General features: G+C 39.8%; 1 protein-coding gene across 1 annotated transcript in view; it reads left to right on the top strand.

The window, feature by feature from the left end:
* Window positions 1-14,848, top strand: part of NR3C1 (nuclear receptor subfamily 3 group C member 1) — a 146,200-nt gene extending 131,352 nt beyond the window's left edge. Inside the window, exons 7-9 of the mRNA XM_073651270.1 lie at window positions 4,682-4,809; window positions 6,083-6,240; window positions 7,181-14,848. Of these exons, the coding sequence (XP_073507371.1) occupies window positions 4,682-4,809; window positions 6,083-6,240; window positions 7,181-7,333 (439 nt within the window). The 3' untranslated portion in view covers window positions 7,334-14,848. The remainder of the gene's footprint in view (window positions 1-4,681; window positions 4,810-6,082; window positions 6,241-7,180) is intronic.
* The last annotated feature ends 734 nt before the right edge of the window (window positions 14,849-15,582 follow it).

The raw sequence follows: 15,582 nt of genomic DNA, 5'->3' as shown, positions 1-15,582 counted from the left end.
GGCAGTGAGATGAATCTGTGCTGCACTTTATGTACATGCTCAGTAGTGAGATGAACCTGTGCTGCACTTTATGTACATGCTCAGTAGTGAGGCAGTGAGATGAATCTGTGCTGCACTTTATGTACACGCTCAGTAGTGAGATGAACCTGTGCTGCACTTTATGTACACGCTCAGTAGTGAGGCAGTGAGATGAACCTGTGCTGCACTTTATGTACACGCTCAGTAGTGAGGCAGTGAGATTAATCTGTGCTGCACTTTATGTACATGCTCAGTAGTGAGGCAGTGAGATGAATCTGTGCTGCACTTTATGTACACGCTCAGTAGTGAGATGAACCTGTGCTGCACTTTATGTACATGCTCAGTAGTGAGGCATTGAGATGAATCTGTGCTGCACTTTATGTACATGCTCAGTAGTGAGATGAACCTGTGCTGCACTTTATGTACATGCTCAGTAGTGAGGCAGTGAGATGAATCTGTGCTGCACTTTATGTACACGCTCAGTAGTGAGGCATTGAGATGAATCTGTGCTGCACTTTATGTACACGCTCAGTAGTGAGGCAGTGAGATTAATCTGTGCTGCACTTTATGTACATGCTCAGTAGTGAGGCAGTGAGATGAATCTGTGCTGCACTTTATGTACATGCTCAGTAGTGAGATGAACCTGTGCTGCACTTTATGTACATGCTCAGTAGTGAGGCATTGAGATGAATCTGTGCTGCACTTTATGTACATGCTCAGTAGTGAGATGAACCTGTGCTGCACTTTATGTACATGCTCAGTAGTGAGGCAGTGAGATGAATCTGTGCTGCACTTTATGTACACGCTCAGTAGTGAGGCATTGAGATGAATCTGTGCTGCACTTTATGTACACGCTCAGTAGTGAGGCAGTGAGATTAATCTGTGCTGCACTTTATGTACATGCTCAGTAGTGAGGCAGTGAGATGAATCTGTGCTGCACTTTATGTACACGCTCAGTAGTGAGGCAGTGAGATGAATCTATGCTGCACTTTATGTACACGCTCAGTAGTGAGATGAACCTGTGCTGCACTTTATGTACACGCTCAGTAGTGAGGCATTGAGATGAATCTATGCTGCACTTTATGTACACGCTCAGTAGTGAGATGAACCTGTGCTGCACTTTATGTACACGCTCAGTAGTGAGGCAGGGAGATGAATCTGTGCTGCACTTTATGTACACGCTCAGTAGTGAGATGAACCTGTGCTGCACTTTATGTACACGCTCAGTAGTGAGGCAGTGAGATGAATCTGTGCTGCACTTTATGTACACGCTCAGTAGTGAGATGAACCTGTGCTGCACTTTATGTACACGCTCAGTAGTGAGGCAGTGAGATGAATCTGTGCTGCACTTTATGTACACGCTCAGTAGTGAGGCAGTGAGATGAACCTGTGCTGCACTTTATGTACATGCTCAGTAGTGAGGCATTGAGATGAATCTGTGCTGCACTTTATGTACATGCTCAGTAGTGAGATGAACCTGTGCTGCACTTTGTGTACACGCTCAGTAGTGAGGCAGTGAGATGAATCTGTGCTGCACTTTATGTACACGCTCAGTAGTGAGGCAGTGAGATGAACCTGTGCTGCACTTTATGTACATGCTCAGTAGTGAGGCATTGAGATGAATCTGTGCTGCACTTTATGTACATGCTCAGTAGTGAGATGAACCTGTGCTGCACTTTATGTACATGCTCAGTAGTGAGGCATTGAGATGAATCTGTGCTGCACTTTATGTACATGCTCAGTAGTGAGATGAACCTGTGCTGCACTTTATGTACATGCTCAGTAGTGAGGCAGTGAGATGAATCTGTGCTGCACTTTATGTACACGCTCAGTAGTGAGGCAGTGAGATGAACCTGTGCTGCACTTTATGTACATGCTCAGTAGTGAGGCATTGAGATGAATCTGTGCTGCACTTTATGTACATGCTCAGTAGTGAGATGAACCTGTGCTGCACTTTATGTACATGCTCAGTAGTGAGGCATTGAGATGAATCTGTGCTGCACTTTATGTACATGCTCAGTAGTGAGATGAACCTGTGCTGCACTTTATGTACATGCTCAGTAGTGAGGCAGTGAGATGAATCTGTGCTGCACTTTATGTACATGCTCAGTAGTGAGGCATTGAGATGAATCTGTGCTGCACTTTATGTACATGCTCAGTAGTGAGATGAACCTGTGCTGCACTTTATGTACATGCTCAGTAGTGAGGCATTGAGATGAATCTGTGCTGCACTTTATGTACACGCTCAGTAGTGAGATGAACCTGTGCTGCACTTTATGTACACGCTCAGTAGTGAGGCAGTGAGATGAATCTGTGCTGCACTTTATGTACACGCTCAGTAGTGAGGCAGTGAGATGAACCTGTGCTGCACTTTATGTACACGCTCAGTAGTGAGGCAGTGAGATGAATCTGTGCTGCACTTTATGTACATGCTCAGTAGTGAGGCATTGAGATGAATCTGTGCTGCACTTTATGTACATGCTCAGTAGTGAGATGAACCTGTGCTGCACTTTATGGACATGCTCAGTAGTGAGGCAGTGAGATGAATCTGTGCTGCACTTTATGTACACGCTCAGTAGTGAGGCAGTGAGATGAATCTGTGCTGCACTTTATGTACACGCTCAGTAGTGAGGCAGTGAGATGAACCTGTGCTGCACTTTATGTACATGCTCAGTAGTGAGGCATTGAGATGAATCTGTGCTGCACTTTATGTACATGCTCAGTAGTGAGATGAACCTGTGCTGCACTTTATGTACACGCTCAGTAGTGAGGCAGTGAGATGAATCTGTGCTGCACTTTATGTACACGCTCAGTAGTGAGGCAGTGAGATGAACCTGTGCTGCACTTTATGTACATGCTCAGTAGTGAGGCATTGAGATGAATCTGTGCTGCACTTTATGTACATGCTCAGTAGTGAGATGAACCTGTGCTGCACTTTATGTACATGCTCAGTAGTGAGGCATTGAGATGAATCTGTGCTGCACTTTATGTACATGCTCAGTAGTGAGATGAACCTGTGCTGCACTTTATGTACATGCTCAGTAGTGAGGCAGTGAGATGAATCTGTGCTGCACTTTATGTACACGCTCAGTAGTGAGGCAGTGAGATGAACCTGTGCTGCACTTTATGTACATGCTCAGTAGTGAGGCATTGAGATGAATCTGTGCTGCACTTTATGTACATGCTCAGTAGTGAGATGAACCTGTGCTGCACTTTATGTACATGCTCAGTAGTGAGGCATTGAGATGAATCTGTGCTGCACTTTATGTACATGCTCAGTAGTGAGATGAACCTGTGCTGCACTTTATGTACATGCTCAGTAGTGAGGCATTGAGATGAATCTGTGCTGCACTTTATGTACATGCTCAGTAGTGAGATGAACCTGTGCTGCACTTTATGTACATGCTCAGTAGTGAGGCATTGAGATGAATCTGTGCTGCACTTTATGTACACGCTCAGTAGTGAGATGAACCTGTGCTGCACTTTATGTACACGCTCAGTAGTGAGGCAGTGAGATGAATCTGTGCTGCACTTTATGTACACGCTCAGTAGTGAGGCAGTGAGATGAACCTGTGCTGCACTTTATGTACACGCTCAGTAGTGAGGCAGTGAGATGAATCTGTGCTGCACTTTATGTACATGCTCAGTAGTGAGGCATTGAGATGAATCTGTGCTGCACTTTATGTACATGCTCAGTAGTGAGATGAACCTGTGCTGCACTTTATGGACATGCTCAGTAGTGAGGCAGTGAGATGAATCTGTGCTGCACTTTATGTACACGCTCAGTAGTGAGGCAGGGCTGTGGAGTCTGAGTTGGTTGTTTGGCTCATTTCCGACCTTGATCCTGCTCTTGTCCTTCTCAATCAGTGATATCCTTTTAAAAATTTATAAAAACTCAATACTGAGACATTTGATTATGTCTGCTAGTGTGTATTTCTTTGTTATGGAAAAGTGACACAACCCAGACAATCTCTCTGGTTTTCCAAAATAAATGAGCTTGTTAATGGAGGAGCTCACCTCCAGGACCAATAATACCCATGATAAATTCTACAAAACATGGCTGGAGTTTAAATCTTCCGCTGATTACCATGACCTTATATGGGAAAACTAACTCCACACTTTAGGAGCCTCTCTGTTGTTCCCCTCACCCCCTTTCCCATACATCCCTTCCTCCATCCATCCATCCCATCCCCCTTTTGTCTGTATTACTTTAGCTTCTTCTCTTGCTTTTTTCTTTCTTATCCCACTTTAAATGTTAATTTATACAAGTATGTAATAACTTAAGTTTGAGTCACCGCTTTGGTATAGTCTATAGCCACGTTGAACCAATACACAACCAGTGACTCTACCTTGGATTGTTTTACTTTATTTTGTTTTAAATGTTATGAAAATACTGTTTATTTCCATGTGGTCTTGTTTGATCTGCTACTTCTGGCACAATTAGTGCCTTGTGTTTCTTTTTCGAAACTTAACATAGTTGTGTTTTTTGGTTTTTGTTTTTTTTATAAATTTTATCCCATGAAATGCCACATTGGTCTGAACATAGCCCTATTCAGTATACCTGGTCCAGGTTTCTTTGACATACATCTTCAATAATGGCACAAACGTTCTGACCTGCATTTTTAATCACAGATCTGTTGTCTCAATTTCTTTCCTTTATCAGAGAACGAATGCATCTACCCTACATACAGCAATTTCAGGATATCTTCAAGATTGTCAATGAAATGACTCGCCTTCAGGTTTCATATGAGGAATATCTGTGCATGAAAACACTGCTCCTCCTGTGTACGAGTAAGTATTGATAAACAGAACATGTTGGCTGAACATGTTCACATTTACAGTTAAAGTAACTAAATATTAAGCTTAGAAAGGCATACAGAAAGTATTACTGCTATTCATTGCTTTTAGCTGATACGTGTCCAACTTATATCTTTTGTTGATGAGTATAGGAAATGAGCTACGTATGTATCTGAATGCACTTTATGAAATCAAATTTACCTAATGTAGCATATAGTAATTTTTGGGCAGATTGGAATGAAGCAACAAGATAAAGTGAACCTTCAGCAGAAATAAGTGATAATCTGAAAGTAAAGACTGTTGAACCTCTTTGACTGCTGATATGCATTAAAATGGCGGCCGCTAAGGGGTCTTATTCCCTTATCGCCATTTTAAAACGACGATCGGGAAGAAGTCTGTCGAGTCCCCCTGAGTTCGAAAATCTCCAGGGTCTCGGCTACTGGCAGGGAGCTGAGACTCTGGAGAACACAATCACGGCTGTTTTTTCTGGTCCCCGATCACGGGCTTGCTGTTATACGTTGAAAAATGGCAGGCGCACCTGCTGAAATTGGCCAGCAACGGCAGGGAATTTTCCTATTGGTTCCAGACTTTTTTTTATCACACTGATAGGCCCAATCAGTGATCAAGCCCAAAAATTAGTAAATCATAGGCTCGCTCCCTTCCTGGGAATATTTTTCTTTCATTTTTTGAGGTTGGAGCTAGAGTCGGGGGTTTTCTCAACAGTTTAAAAAAAAAAAAAAAAAAAAAAACACTTGCGTTGCAAACTGGTAGTGACTAGTGTTTATTGGGTGCTCAGATATGCACGGAGTATCGCAGTGTGGTTGAGTGACATGCTCAAGGCCCTGCATGTTTTGCAGCTGCTAGACACCCAAAAAATATGCAGGGATTGCCTGCCATACACGAGCAATTCTTTCGTTCATGTATATTTTTGGGTGTCTAACAGCTGCAAAACATGCAGGCCATGTACTCAAGCCCCCGCAATACAATGTGCATACCTGATGATGAAACTCTAGTAGCGAGTATCAAATTTTGTGCATTACCTTTTGGGTTCAAAATTCTCACTATACCCCTTCTAATATATTTTCTTTGAAACGTTGCAGAAAAATGCATACCTAGCTTCAGTTGTACAGCCAGGCTCTGATTCATGCTGCTAGCAGTTTGAGCATGGATCAGATGACTGGTTCCCTTTTTCAAAGTAATTTTTAAATGTTTTTTTAGGTGAAAATTACTTTTTTTTCATATTTTTGTTCTGTTAATTCCTTTCTAGTTCCCAAGGATGGCCTGAAAAGTCATGCACTATTTGAGGAAATTCGCATGACCTATATTAAAGAACTTGGAAAAGCCATAGTAAAGAGGGAAGGAAACTCCAGTCAAAACTGGCAACGATTTTACCAACTGACAAAGCTCATGGATACAATGCATGAAGTAAGTCTTTAGTGGAATATAAGATCTACTTTTCCTGCTATGATGGATCTAAGGCGTCCTCCACCACATCAGAAACAACCCATAATCAACTGTCGTTTAAAGAGACTGTCGGCACAGAATGAGTACAGGCGCTTGGTGCATTATGGGCCAAACATTTAACTACACCTTCCCACTTGCTTGTTTTCCCTTATCTCCACCCCCTTCTCTTTTGATTGATAGCTTTGAGAAGGGCGGAAGTGGATAAAAAATAAGCAGGTGGGAAGGTGTATATAAATGATTGGCCACGCAGTGAAGCACTGAGCGCCTGTACTTGGTTTAAACAGTCATTCTGTGCAGATAGTCAATTTTTAACTTTAAATGGTTTACCTCAACTTTGCAATGATTTTTTTAATGTGCCATAAAAGCCTACAAAAAATATTTATCACTGATCCACCGGATAAGACATAAATGTATTATTGCTGGTGTGATGGGAGTTGTATATTTTGAATATGGCAAAGTTGTAAATGCAGTTTCCAATTATATAAGCTAAAGTTCACCTACGGCAAACCAATGTTACTCAACTTAATTACTCGGATTCCAAATAAACCCCAGCGGCTATTAAAAGCTTTGAGTTTTGTACCTTTTCGTGAATCCACTGATGGCAGCGAGACCATATACTCCCGATAGTCCTTTGTGACATCAGGCCTTCCTTCAGTTTGTCGGCAGCAGCCGTTACACTGTCACATAGCCTACAGTATCACACCTGTTATACTACGTTGTCAGTGTGCTGCACAATGTCTGCATTTCCAACTACAGCTTGGCTGGTGTGCTCAGTCAGAATGGAATCCTCACCAATATAAATAGAATAATATGACACAGCTACACGTTCCCTTGTATTACTTGCTTCCAGCATGACTCGTATATTCAGGTTTTGTCATATTGTTTTGTTTTTTTCTTTTAGGTGGTTGAAAATCTTCTAGCATTTTGCTTCTACTCTTTTACGGACAAAACATTGAGTGTTGAATTTCCGGAGATGTTGTCCGAAATTATCAGCAATCAGATACCAAAATATTCGTCTGGAAATATCAGAAAACTCTTATTTCATCAGAAGTGACTGCCTTACTAAAATCCTATATATAAATATATATAAATACATAAACTTTAAAAAGTTGCCTTAAGGAAAAAAAGTAAAAAAAAATAAAAAAAACATAGCTTATACTGTATGAAAAAAAACAAAAAAAAGTGGTAATTGTCCTTGCAACGGTGTACCTATTGTGATTATGCACTACAGTTCATGTGGTTTACAGAGGGCCAAGATTTGGACTATACAAAATTCCTCATTTCACTCTGAAATGAGTGTAAGAGATCATTGAACCAGAGGCTCCATTCTAAACATTCTGGTAAAATCTTAACGTTGGATGGAAATTGTGCTACATTTTTATCAGTTGTTTCATTTTTCTTGTCAGGTGTTTTTTTTTTTTGTGTTTTTCTTTCTCCCATGAGGAAAGTAAGATTTTGATTTCTGTATGTAACCTGCTGAAAGTTTACAAGTGTATATCAGAAAAGGGAAGTTGTGCCTTCTTTAAGCTACTGTTTGGATCTATAAGTTTCTTAGTTTTTACAGATTAACTTTTTTTTTTTTTCCCCTATGGTTTCAAGAATCCTGTTTGTATAGATTTGGATTTGTTTTTCTTAAGGCTGGGGAAGCTCACTGCTTTCATAACAAGTGAAACGAATAGTCAGTATGTCTTTCATATCTACAGTCACCATATTGGCCACTAGGCTCCCTCGGCTCCCACTTTCACCATATTGGCAACTAAGGTGTTTTCAACTATTCCTACTCGCCATATTTTCCACTTGGCTCTTTCAACTACTCACAAATTGCAGATTTATGTAGCCAAATGCATTTATTTCACCAAGTTAATAGTCTACTTCGGATACCATCTTGTGTCTGAAAATCATGTACCAGATCCTTGTATAGGCCAGAACTTTGCCTCCTTGGTTCTGGTCATAATCCCTACAATATCGTGCAGATGTGAACCCTACCTTGGTGGGAACGGACTCTGGCAGTTAAGGCTAGGTTCACATGTTGCATGTTTGGTGCTTATTTTCCACACACAATCCACACAGCATTTTATAATACTAGTGAAGTGGATGAGTTTGAACTCATTCCCCATGCTGCATTTCTTTTTTTTTTTTTTTTTTTTTTTGGTGTACAGAGATCCACTTTTAAAAAAAAAAAAAAAAAAACACACTAGCCAATTTCTGTTTTAGAAATAAACTCTTGGTACAGGTTTCACCTATTGCAGTGGCAACCCTAAATCCATACCATGTCCTGGCGTGGTTATATTGTGTTTAAAGTTTCTGCACTAAAAATGCACACAAACCCAAGTGCACAGATTTTAGATGCATTAACATTTCAAATTTCAGGCAAAAAATCCACACCAAATGTGCAACTTATGAACCCAGTCCACATAGAGTAGGTCAGCTGCAAAAGTTCCCATCTTTCATGTGCCATAATTACTCCGATGCAGTGGTAGAGGCTGCTGTAGCCGTGTCAATGCTTGCCTACGTGTGCGCTCTATTTGTAGAGAAAAAAAATCATAGCGATATCTAAAAGCCATTCACAGGATTTATCTCTTAATCAGACCAATATTTATTTTTTTCAGAGTCACTACAAAGCCACTTTACAGCAGTGTCATGAATAAAAAAAAGTTTAATGTGGTGGAGGTAAAAGAAAAAAAGCTACATTACTGTGTATAAATTAACTTTATACTTACAGATGTATGCCATATTGGTATAAATGGAAGTGTAGACAGTGAAAGGGCTACTGCAGCTTAAAGTAACACTCTGGTCTACTGGTCTATTAAATGCTTTATCTAATGTGCAAAAAGTAGTGTGAAGCCTTCAAGAAGTCTCATTCTGGACAGCACATCGATAACAGCCATTTTACAGTTCTAGATGCGAAGCGATATGGTGGTATTTCAGGATGTAGAAAGTTTGACCATAAGCGGATAGTGCTAATGTGTTTTTTATTGCGCTTGTCATGTTTTTTTGTTTTTTTTCTCAGAACTAAAACTGGATAAGTAAGCGCTTAGGTAACTTGTGTCTTTTCTCTGCATTTCTCTTTTGTACTACTTGATATGTTATCTGTAATGGTTCAGGCCTCATTCTACCTGGGTCTAGAATTTTGCAGGTTGAATGTTTAGAAACAAACTAGTGAAATTTAAAAAAAAAAAAAAAATTGCTGAAATAACAACCAATTAGTTTATTCATAATTAAAGTCTCACATTTTCAACTTTTTACAGTTTTAATAAATGGAAACTTTCATATTTGTTTTTAGAAACTTTTCAAATTTTTACAGGATTCAGAGACAAATTAGTCTGTAAAGAAAATCTAATATTTTTGTCAGAATAAAAAAAAAAAAAAAAAATGTACAAGCGCAGTTTAATTTGCTATGAAGCTTTAGGAACGCAAATCAGTGGAATTTCTCAGGATTTCTCTGGCGTACTCTCACCACCTCCCACTGCTCTACCTCCTAGGCCTGTAGTAGATATCAGTCTTGTACCTATAAAACGAAGATCCATCTCCAGCGATATTTATCCATTGGCCAAAAGACAGTATTGAAAGCTCTTATTTCCTTATCTGAGATGGCAGTGTTCAGCTGTGGAATCTGAAAGATGGGACAACCAACCTCTCGCTGTACCTGGATGCAGTGAGCCCTGGCACGGCTTTCTTTTGCTGTAACGATAGATATATATATTTTTTGTCTTTGTCTGAAATGTTAAATGTCATTCAGATACATGTCAGCTAACTACTAGCAACTTTTGTTTCCATGTCAATTTGATATCTGTAACCCTCCCTTCCCCCGCTTCATTGATTTAATGTATTGTGGTGTAAATGGCCTAATGTATTGTGATGTCCATATTCCTGTAGTGCATAATTTAGTTATCATAGTGTTGAAGTTGCAAGTTTTTTTTTTTCCTTTCTCCTTAACATTGAATGCCTTAAGAGTTTGATGTCAGTTTATCAGCTGTTTCCAGGGAGTTGGACTGAGCCGTCTCAATCTATTGCACCAGTGGCTGAGGGGGTGCATGCACACAAGTCGATGAAAGAAACGACCCTTGTGACTGCAGCCTTCCTGGTAGTGCTATGCTATTACCTAAAACTTAACGTAAATCTGCAGAACGTACCTAGCTAGCCATTCCTTGCTTTGAGGGCAGTTTATAATACCAAATCTTGCACTTATGAGACGTGCATAGTTCAGGGTAACTGTATAGTAGAGTTTATTGATACAAGCATATTCCTGTGCTGTAATATTTGAATATCATGTGATTGGATGATTTACAAACCATTTTTTTAGAATTTAATAAAGTGTTGTGCCTACCAAAATAAAGAGATAAAAGCTGCATGGATCTTCTTTTGCACTCCTCCATAGGCCACTAACTCTACTGCTTATCCAGTTAAGAAAACGACACACATGGGTCTAGAACAGTTGCTTGTAGCGAACAACCTGATTTTAACTTTTTCTAACCACCACTTGTCATGCCAAAAGCCAGAATCTGGATATTTGCTACTTGAGTCCTCATATGTGATTATTGTATTCCATGCCCTAAGAACCTCTAAATGGTCACTGCATTAATTGGTAGACATGGCTTTTCTGGTGTAACCAATGGACAATTAGAAATTGTTCTGTTTTATGGAAGTGCTTCCTTTGGTATTTCTGTGGAAATGACAAGGCATTGTTTTTTTTTTACCTGCTTTGTACAATTTTACTAAACAAGATAAAATTTCAACTTCTCAAGAGTGGAGCGTAGGTAACAATTTATCTTCATTATACTATACTTGTAGCCTAAAACACCCTATAGATGGTTATCGGCTATCTCTTCAGTGTCCCCCAAACAAAGGAATGATTGGCTAGTGTCGCTAGTCTCTTCTGGCAGCTGATTATATCCCAGAGAATCAAAGTATCAATCGGTAATCTGATGTCAGATCTTTCTGTACTCTGACATCATATTTACGTGGGAGAGTAGGGAGGCCCCCATACATATTAGTCTGCTGATCCTGCCATTACGTGTAGGTCTGGCCGACGTATGTCCAATGTGTATGGGAGCCTTACTGGAGGGGGTTCTTTGCTTCTGCCTAATAAAACTATTTGCACCTTCACATTGGAGATTTACAGCATATAGCCCTGTTGTCACATGATAAAGATGACCAACATTTGGCTCTTCTGTCACTAAGAGCTTGAATCTGATTGCCCCATATAATAATTTTACATTAAAATGTGGACTAGGTTACATTATAATAACGTGAAGTGATCCGGTCACCATGAAAATGCCCTCCATTCTGCAGGAATCATAGTATAGAGCAGATTGATATATAGTTGTGAGAAGATTCCGTATAATCTGATTGAATCTTCTGCTTTCTGGGATTTTCTGTCCAGTTAGCTGTCAGTCACTGATCTGAACACCATCTCTGGATGCACGCTTATACAAAAAAAAAAAAGCAGTCAGTCATTGATGGGACCGCTCACTGGACTGAAAACCCCAGAAAGAGTAGAAAATTAGATAACACAAGTTATACTGAATCTTTTTCCACACATCTATACATCAGTCTACTCTTCTCCTGATTTATAACATTCCTGCAGGTTGGACTGCATTGTTGTTGGGTGTAAAACCCTTTAAAGGGAACTGGTCACCAAGAAAAACACTTTTTAAAAAAAAGTCAAGCCAGCCACGGATTTCTGAAGGTTCTGCTTCAGTAACTCACAGCCGGTCTGCTTATTACATTAATACCATGGTTTTTGAACACTTTACATGGCATACATGTGTCATAAGAGGCCATGTGAGATGGTATTATGTTCAGGAGATGACCCTTTTTAGTATTTTTAAATTTAGTTCTTAAAATCTGAAAACTGAGCTGGGTACTAGCACCAGTGATGATTGGTGAACACATGATTGTACTGCTTGCCTGTCAGATGTAGACAGTTCTTGAAGCTTCAGTACTTGCCTGCTCACTGGATGATCTAAAACCTGAGTTTCTTGGGCTGGGTTTTCACATGGCCCTTTATTGCGTATTAACCACTTTCTGGGGTACTTGAGTACATAAACATTACAAATGCATGCATTTTTTTCTTAAAAATTATATTTTTTGTCCATCCAATTACAGGTGAAACCTATTCCAAAAATGTCTCTTATACAAAGCATGTTGTGATAAAACTTTTATTCAAAACATGAAAATCCACTGAAAAAAGTGTTTAAGTACTTAATTACATAAAAACAGTCTGTGAAACCCAGCCTCAAAAAGCAAGTTTGCCAACTGGATTACAACAATTTAGAAAGCACTTTGGCCACTGTAGCAGTGCTTTCCTCGTCATAGATGACCAGGTTTAGTGAAGAAAGAAAACTCCCATGAATGTTTGGATATTGGCACAAGTGTGGGTTGTGATGAACTAATGCATGATCTCTGGCATCAAAGGAGAATGATGTCCTAAAGATAATCTTTCATGGGTTCTCTTTGCACTAGCCATGTCCCAATGTAACAGAAAATAAAACTTATGGCTAAAGCAAAGTTGCAGAAAATCTTGACTAAAAACTTCTCTTAAAGAGGTCTGTGGTGTGTTCCCACTTTTGCTTAAATGACATTTTCTTAAATGTGCACAAAGATAATAGTAACATTTCCCTTAACCAATCTAACTTTTGTAGCACTTTTAAAACAGAGGGGCAAGTTAAACATTTAATGAAATAGTAAAAATTTGCGTTGCATGTGTATCCTTCTTGAATCATGCTTACCTAACACATGTGAAAGTGGTGGCATGCATTGGTCTGGCCCGAGCTACAGACAAGACTATTGCATTTCCGTAACGGACAGCCCTTGTACAGGTCTGCTGTGCGGACGAGAACACAGAGCGGCACTTTGTATCAGTAATGTCCACCACTTGTTGATAAGAACGGGCTATTTTAATATCGCTGTCTTAACCCAGCCTGATAAAGTAACCCTCATTGGCTTGAGCTTACCCATTTCTGTAGTGTATCTAAATGATATTTCTTGTGAGCTGATATTAAAGGTAACCTGTCGCACTATTCATTCTGCCTGAACAATGAGCAGCATGAATCAGTGTGGCTGACAGATTGCAGTCAGGTTTAGTTTACTCTGGAACTCTTCAGAGAAAACAGTTTGACGAGCTGGCTGATTATGGAGATACATCGGCTAGTGTAGTCTGCCCCTGGCCGGCTTCTCCCCATTCTAGGTGCATGACAGATTTCTACCGTGTGTACATATTAAGACCTGCCAATCAACTGGAGCTAGTGGCGAGAAGCCATCTGAGGTTGCACTGGATTAGTAAAGTCTCTTCCTATAGTCTATGGCTTCTGACGCACTGGAGCATTTCAGAGTAAAAGACCTGGCTGCAAACGTGAAGCTAAGCTTTGATTCATGCTGCCTATGGTTTGCCCAGCATAAATCAAGTGACTGGCCAATAGATATTAGCAGTAATAGAATACTGGACTCATTTTCAAAGGAAACCAGTTTGAGAGGTTCCAAATTCCTAGCAGCTTTCTAAATGTTAATTGAGTTAGAAGATTGACACTGAATTCCGAGGACTTGATTGTTTTAAAGTGTTTCTCACAAATGCACACACTGGTAACTCTATACTTTGCCAATCACAACTACTTTCTGATGCTACTAGCAAAATTTTAGCCAGATCACTGAAATGAAAATTGTTGTGCAAATGGAATGGTCTAAGCTTCTTGTGAGAACAGAAGAGGACATAGAAAAGCACACCAAATGGATCTTTTAATATTTTGCAACATGGTATAGAGAAAACTCTTTTTGACCATTAAGTAGCAACTCCTCTATTGAGTTGTGTGTAAAGGAAACACAAAAGGCACTTAACGAATCTGAGGGTAAACTAACTTTTTCAAGTAAAATAATCACCCCAACTGCATTTGAACATAGAATGCTTGCATTATGCAGGTATAAAAAGGCAGGAAACTGTATACATAGATTTTCTATTACACAATGTAGTACAGCTGCTTCTCGCAGTGTTCTGTAGGAGTACATGAACAGGTACAGATTTCCTGCTGATCGACAGCAAAATCTGTATGCATTACTAGAAAAACTAAGTAGAATAAGTTATCTGATACAAAGAAAATCTGTGTCCATCAGATGACTGATTGAAGTTAGGTGCACTGGCTAAATAGTCTCCTGATCATCTAACCAGCGGGTGTACCCTTCCACCTGTATTAAAATAATGAAGGCTGAGCCCTCTTGTCAAATGAGAAGTGCCAAAGGACTGGTGCATGAGTTCAGTATAAACTGCTTAACCAACTTGAATGCTGAAACTTAAGATTAGCAGTCTTAGAAATGGGGTGAATTTAAAGGAACATGTCACACTAAGGAAAATCTGAGCAATTTTCCATCTTTATCTAAAAGTTTGTGACCATGCCTACTTTTCTTTGCACTCACAAGAATTAAAGTACAAATGCTTGTCATTTTGGGATGTGAACTATGTTTTGCAATTGCGAAAGAGTTTTCTGAAAACCTTGTCCCCAGACTCTTTTAAAGCAGTTTGCTTTTTTTTTTAAAAAAAAAAAAAAAAAAATCTCCCTCCTTGGGTCCAACAATTGGTCTCCAACACTACTGCTGGTGGTCTGCAGTGCTGCAGACCATCTGAACTCCACAGCTCTGGCTGAGTAGACTGCATGAACTGCTTAGCGCCGCTAAGCAAACTGGCCACAGCGTTGTCAACGTGACGTCCGCACTGCAGGCAATAACAAACCCCAGAAGGAAATGTGAAGACTTTGTCCTGGACCCGTGGAGCATGAGTAAAGCGTAGGGTTTGGGTTTTTTTTTATTTAACTTTGGGTCTGGGGTCAGGGGTTTTCTGAAAATGGAAAATCCCATTTCGTTGCACAGTTAATGCCAAAAACTAGTGGAAACTGATGAAAATATTTAAGCCACCGTGTCAATAATTGGTCACAGCTGAGCACAAAGTTTCTTATTGTGCAGAAGTCTCTTAACCAGGCTAAAATCCTTACTAGTTGTTGGAAAGCCATAGTTCTAATATAAGGGGCACACACTTCTTTTTGTGTACTTGAATCCATTTGAAAATAATTATAGGTTTTTTGTTATAGCAAAACTGGGTGTATTCACATGTAATAGTGGTGTGCCATGTGGTCAAAAAGTTTTTACTGCAAATAAGCAATGTGACTTTTCTATGAGTAGTAATTCTTAACATGCACCACACTACTGACCTATCCTGGTATGTGTGAATACACTCTCCAAAAACTGCCCACTTATTGTAGAGATTCTGTATGCCTTATTCATATGAATGTGCCAATTAGTATCTGGGTAGGGGCTTGC

The sequence above is a fragment of the Phyllobates terribilis genome, unplaced genomic scaffold, assembly GCF_046119375.1.
Source record: "Phyllobates terribilis strain yellow unplaced genomic scaffold, ASM4611937v1 Scaffold_11__3_contigs__length_659146591, whole genome shotgun sequence".
Taxonomy (NCBI): domain Eukaryota; kingdom Metazoa; phylum Chordata; class Amphibia; order Anura; family Dendrobatidae; genus Phyllobates; species Phyllobates terribilis.
Note: the sequence above shows the minus strand (reverse complement) of the source record. Positions and strands in the feature narration are given on the sequence as shown.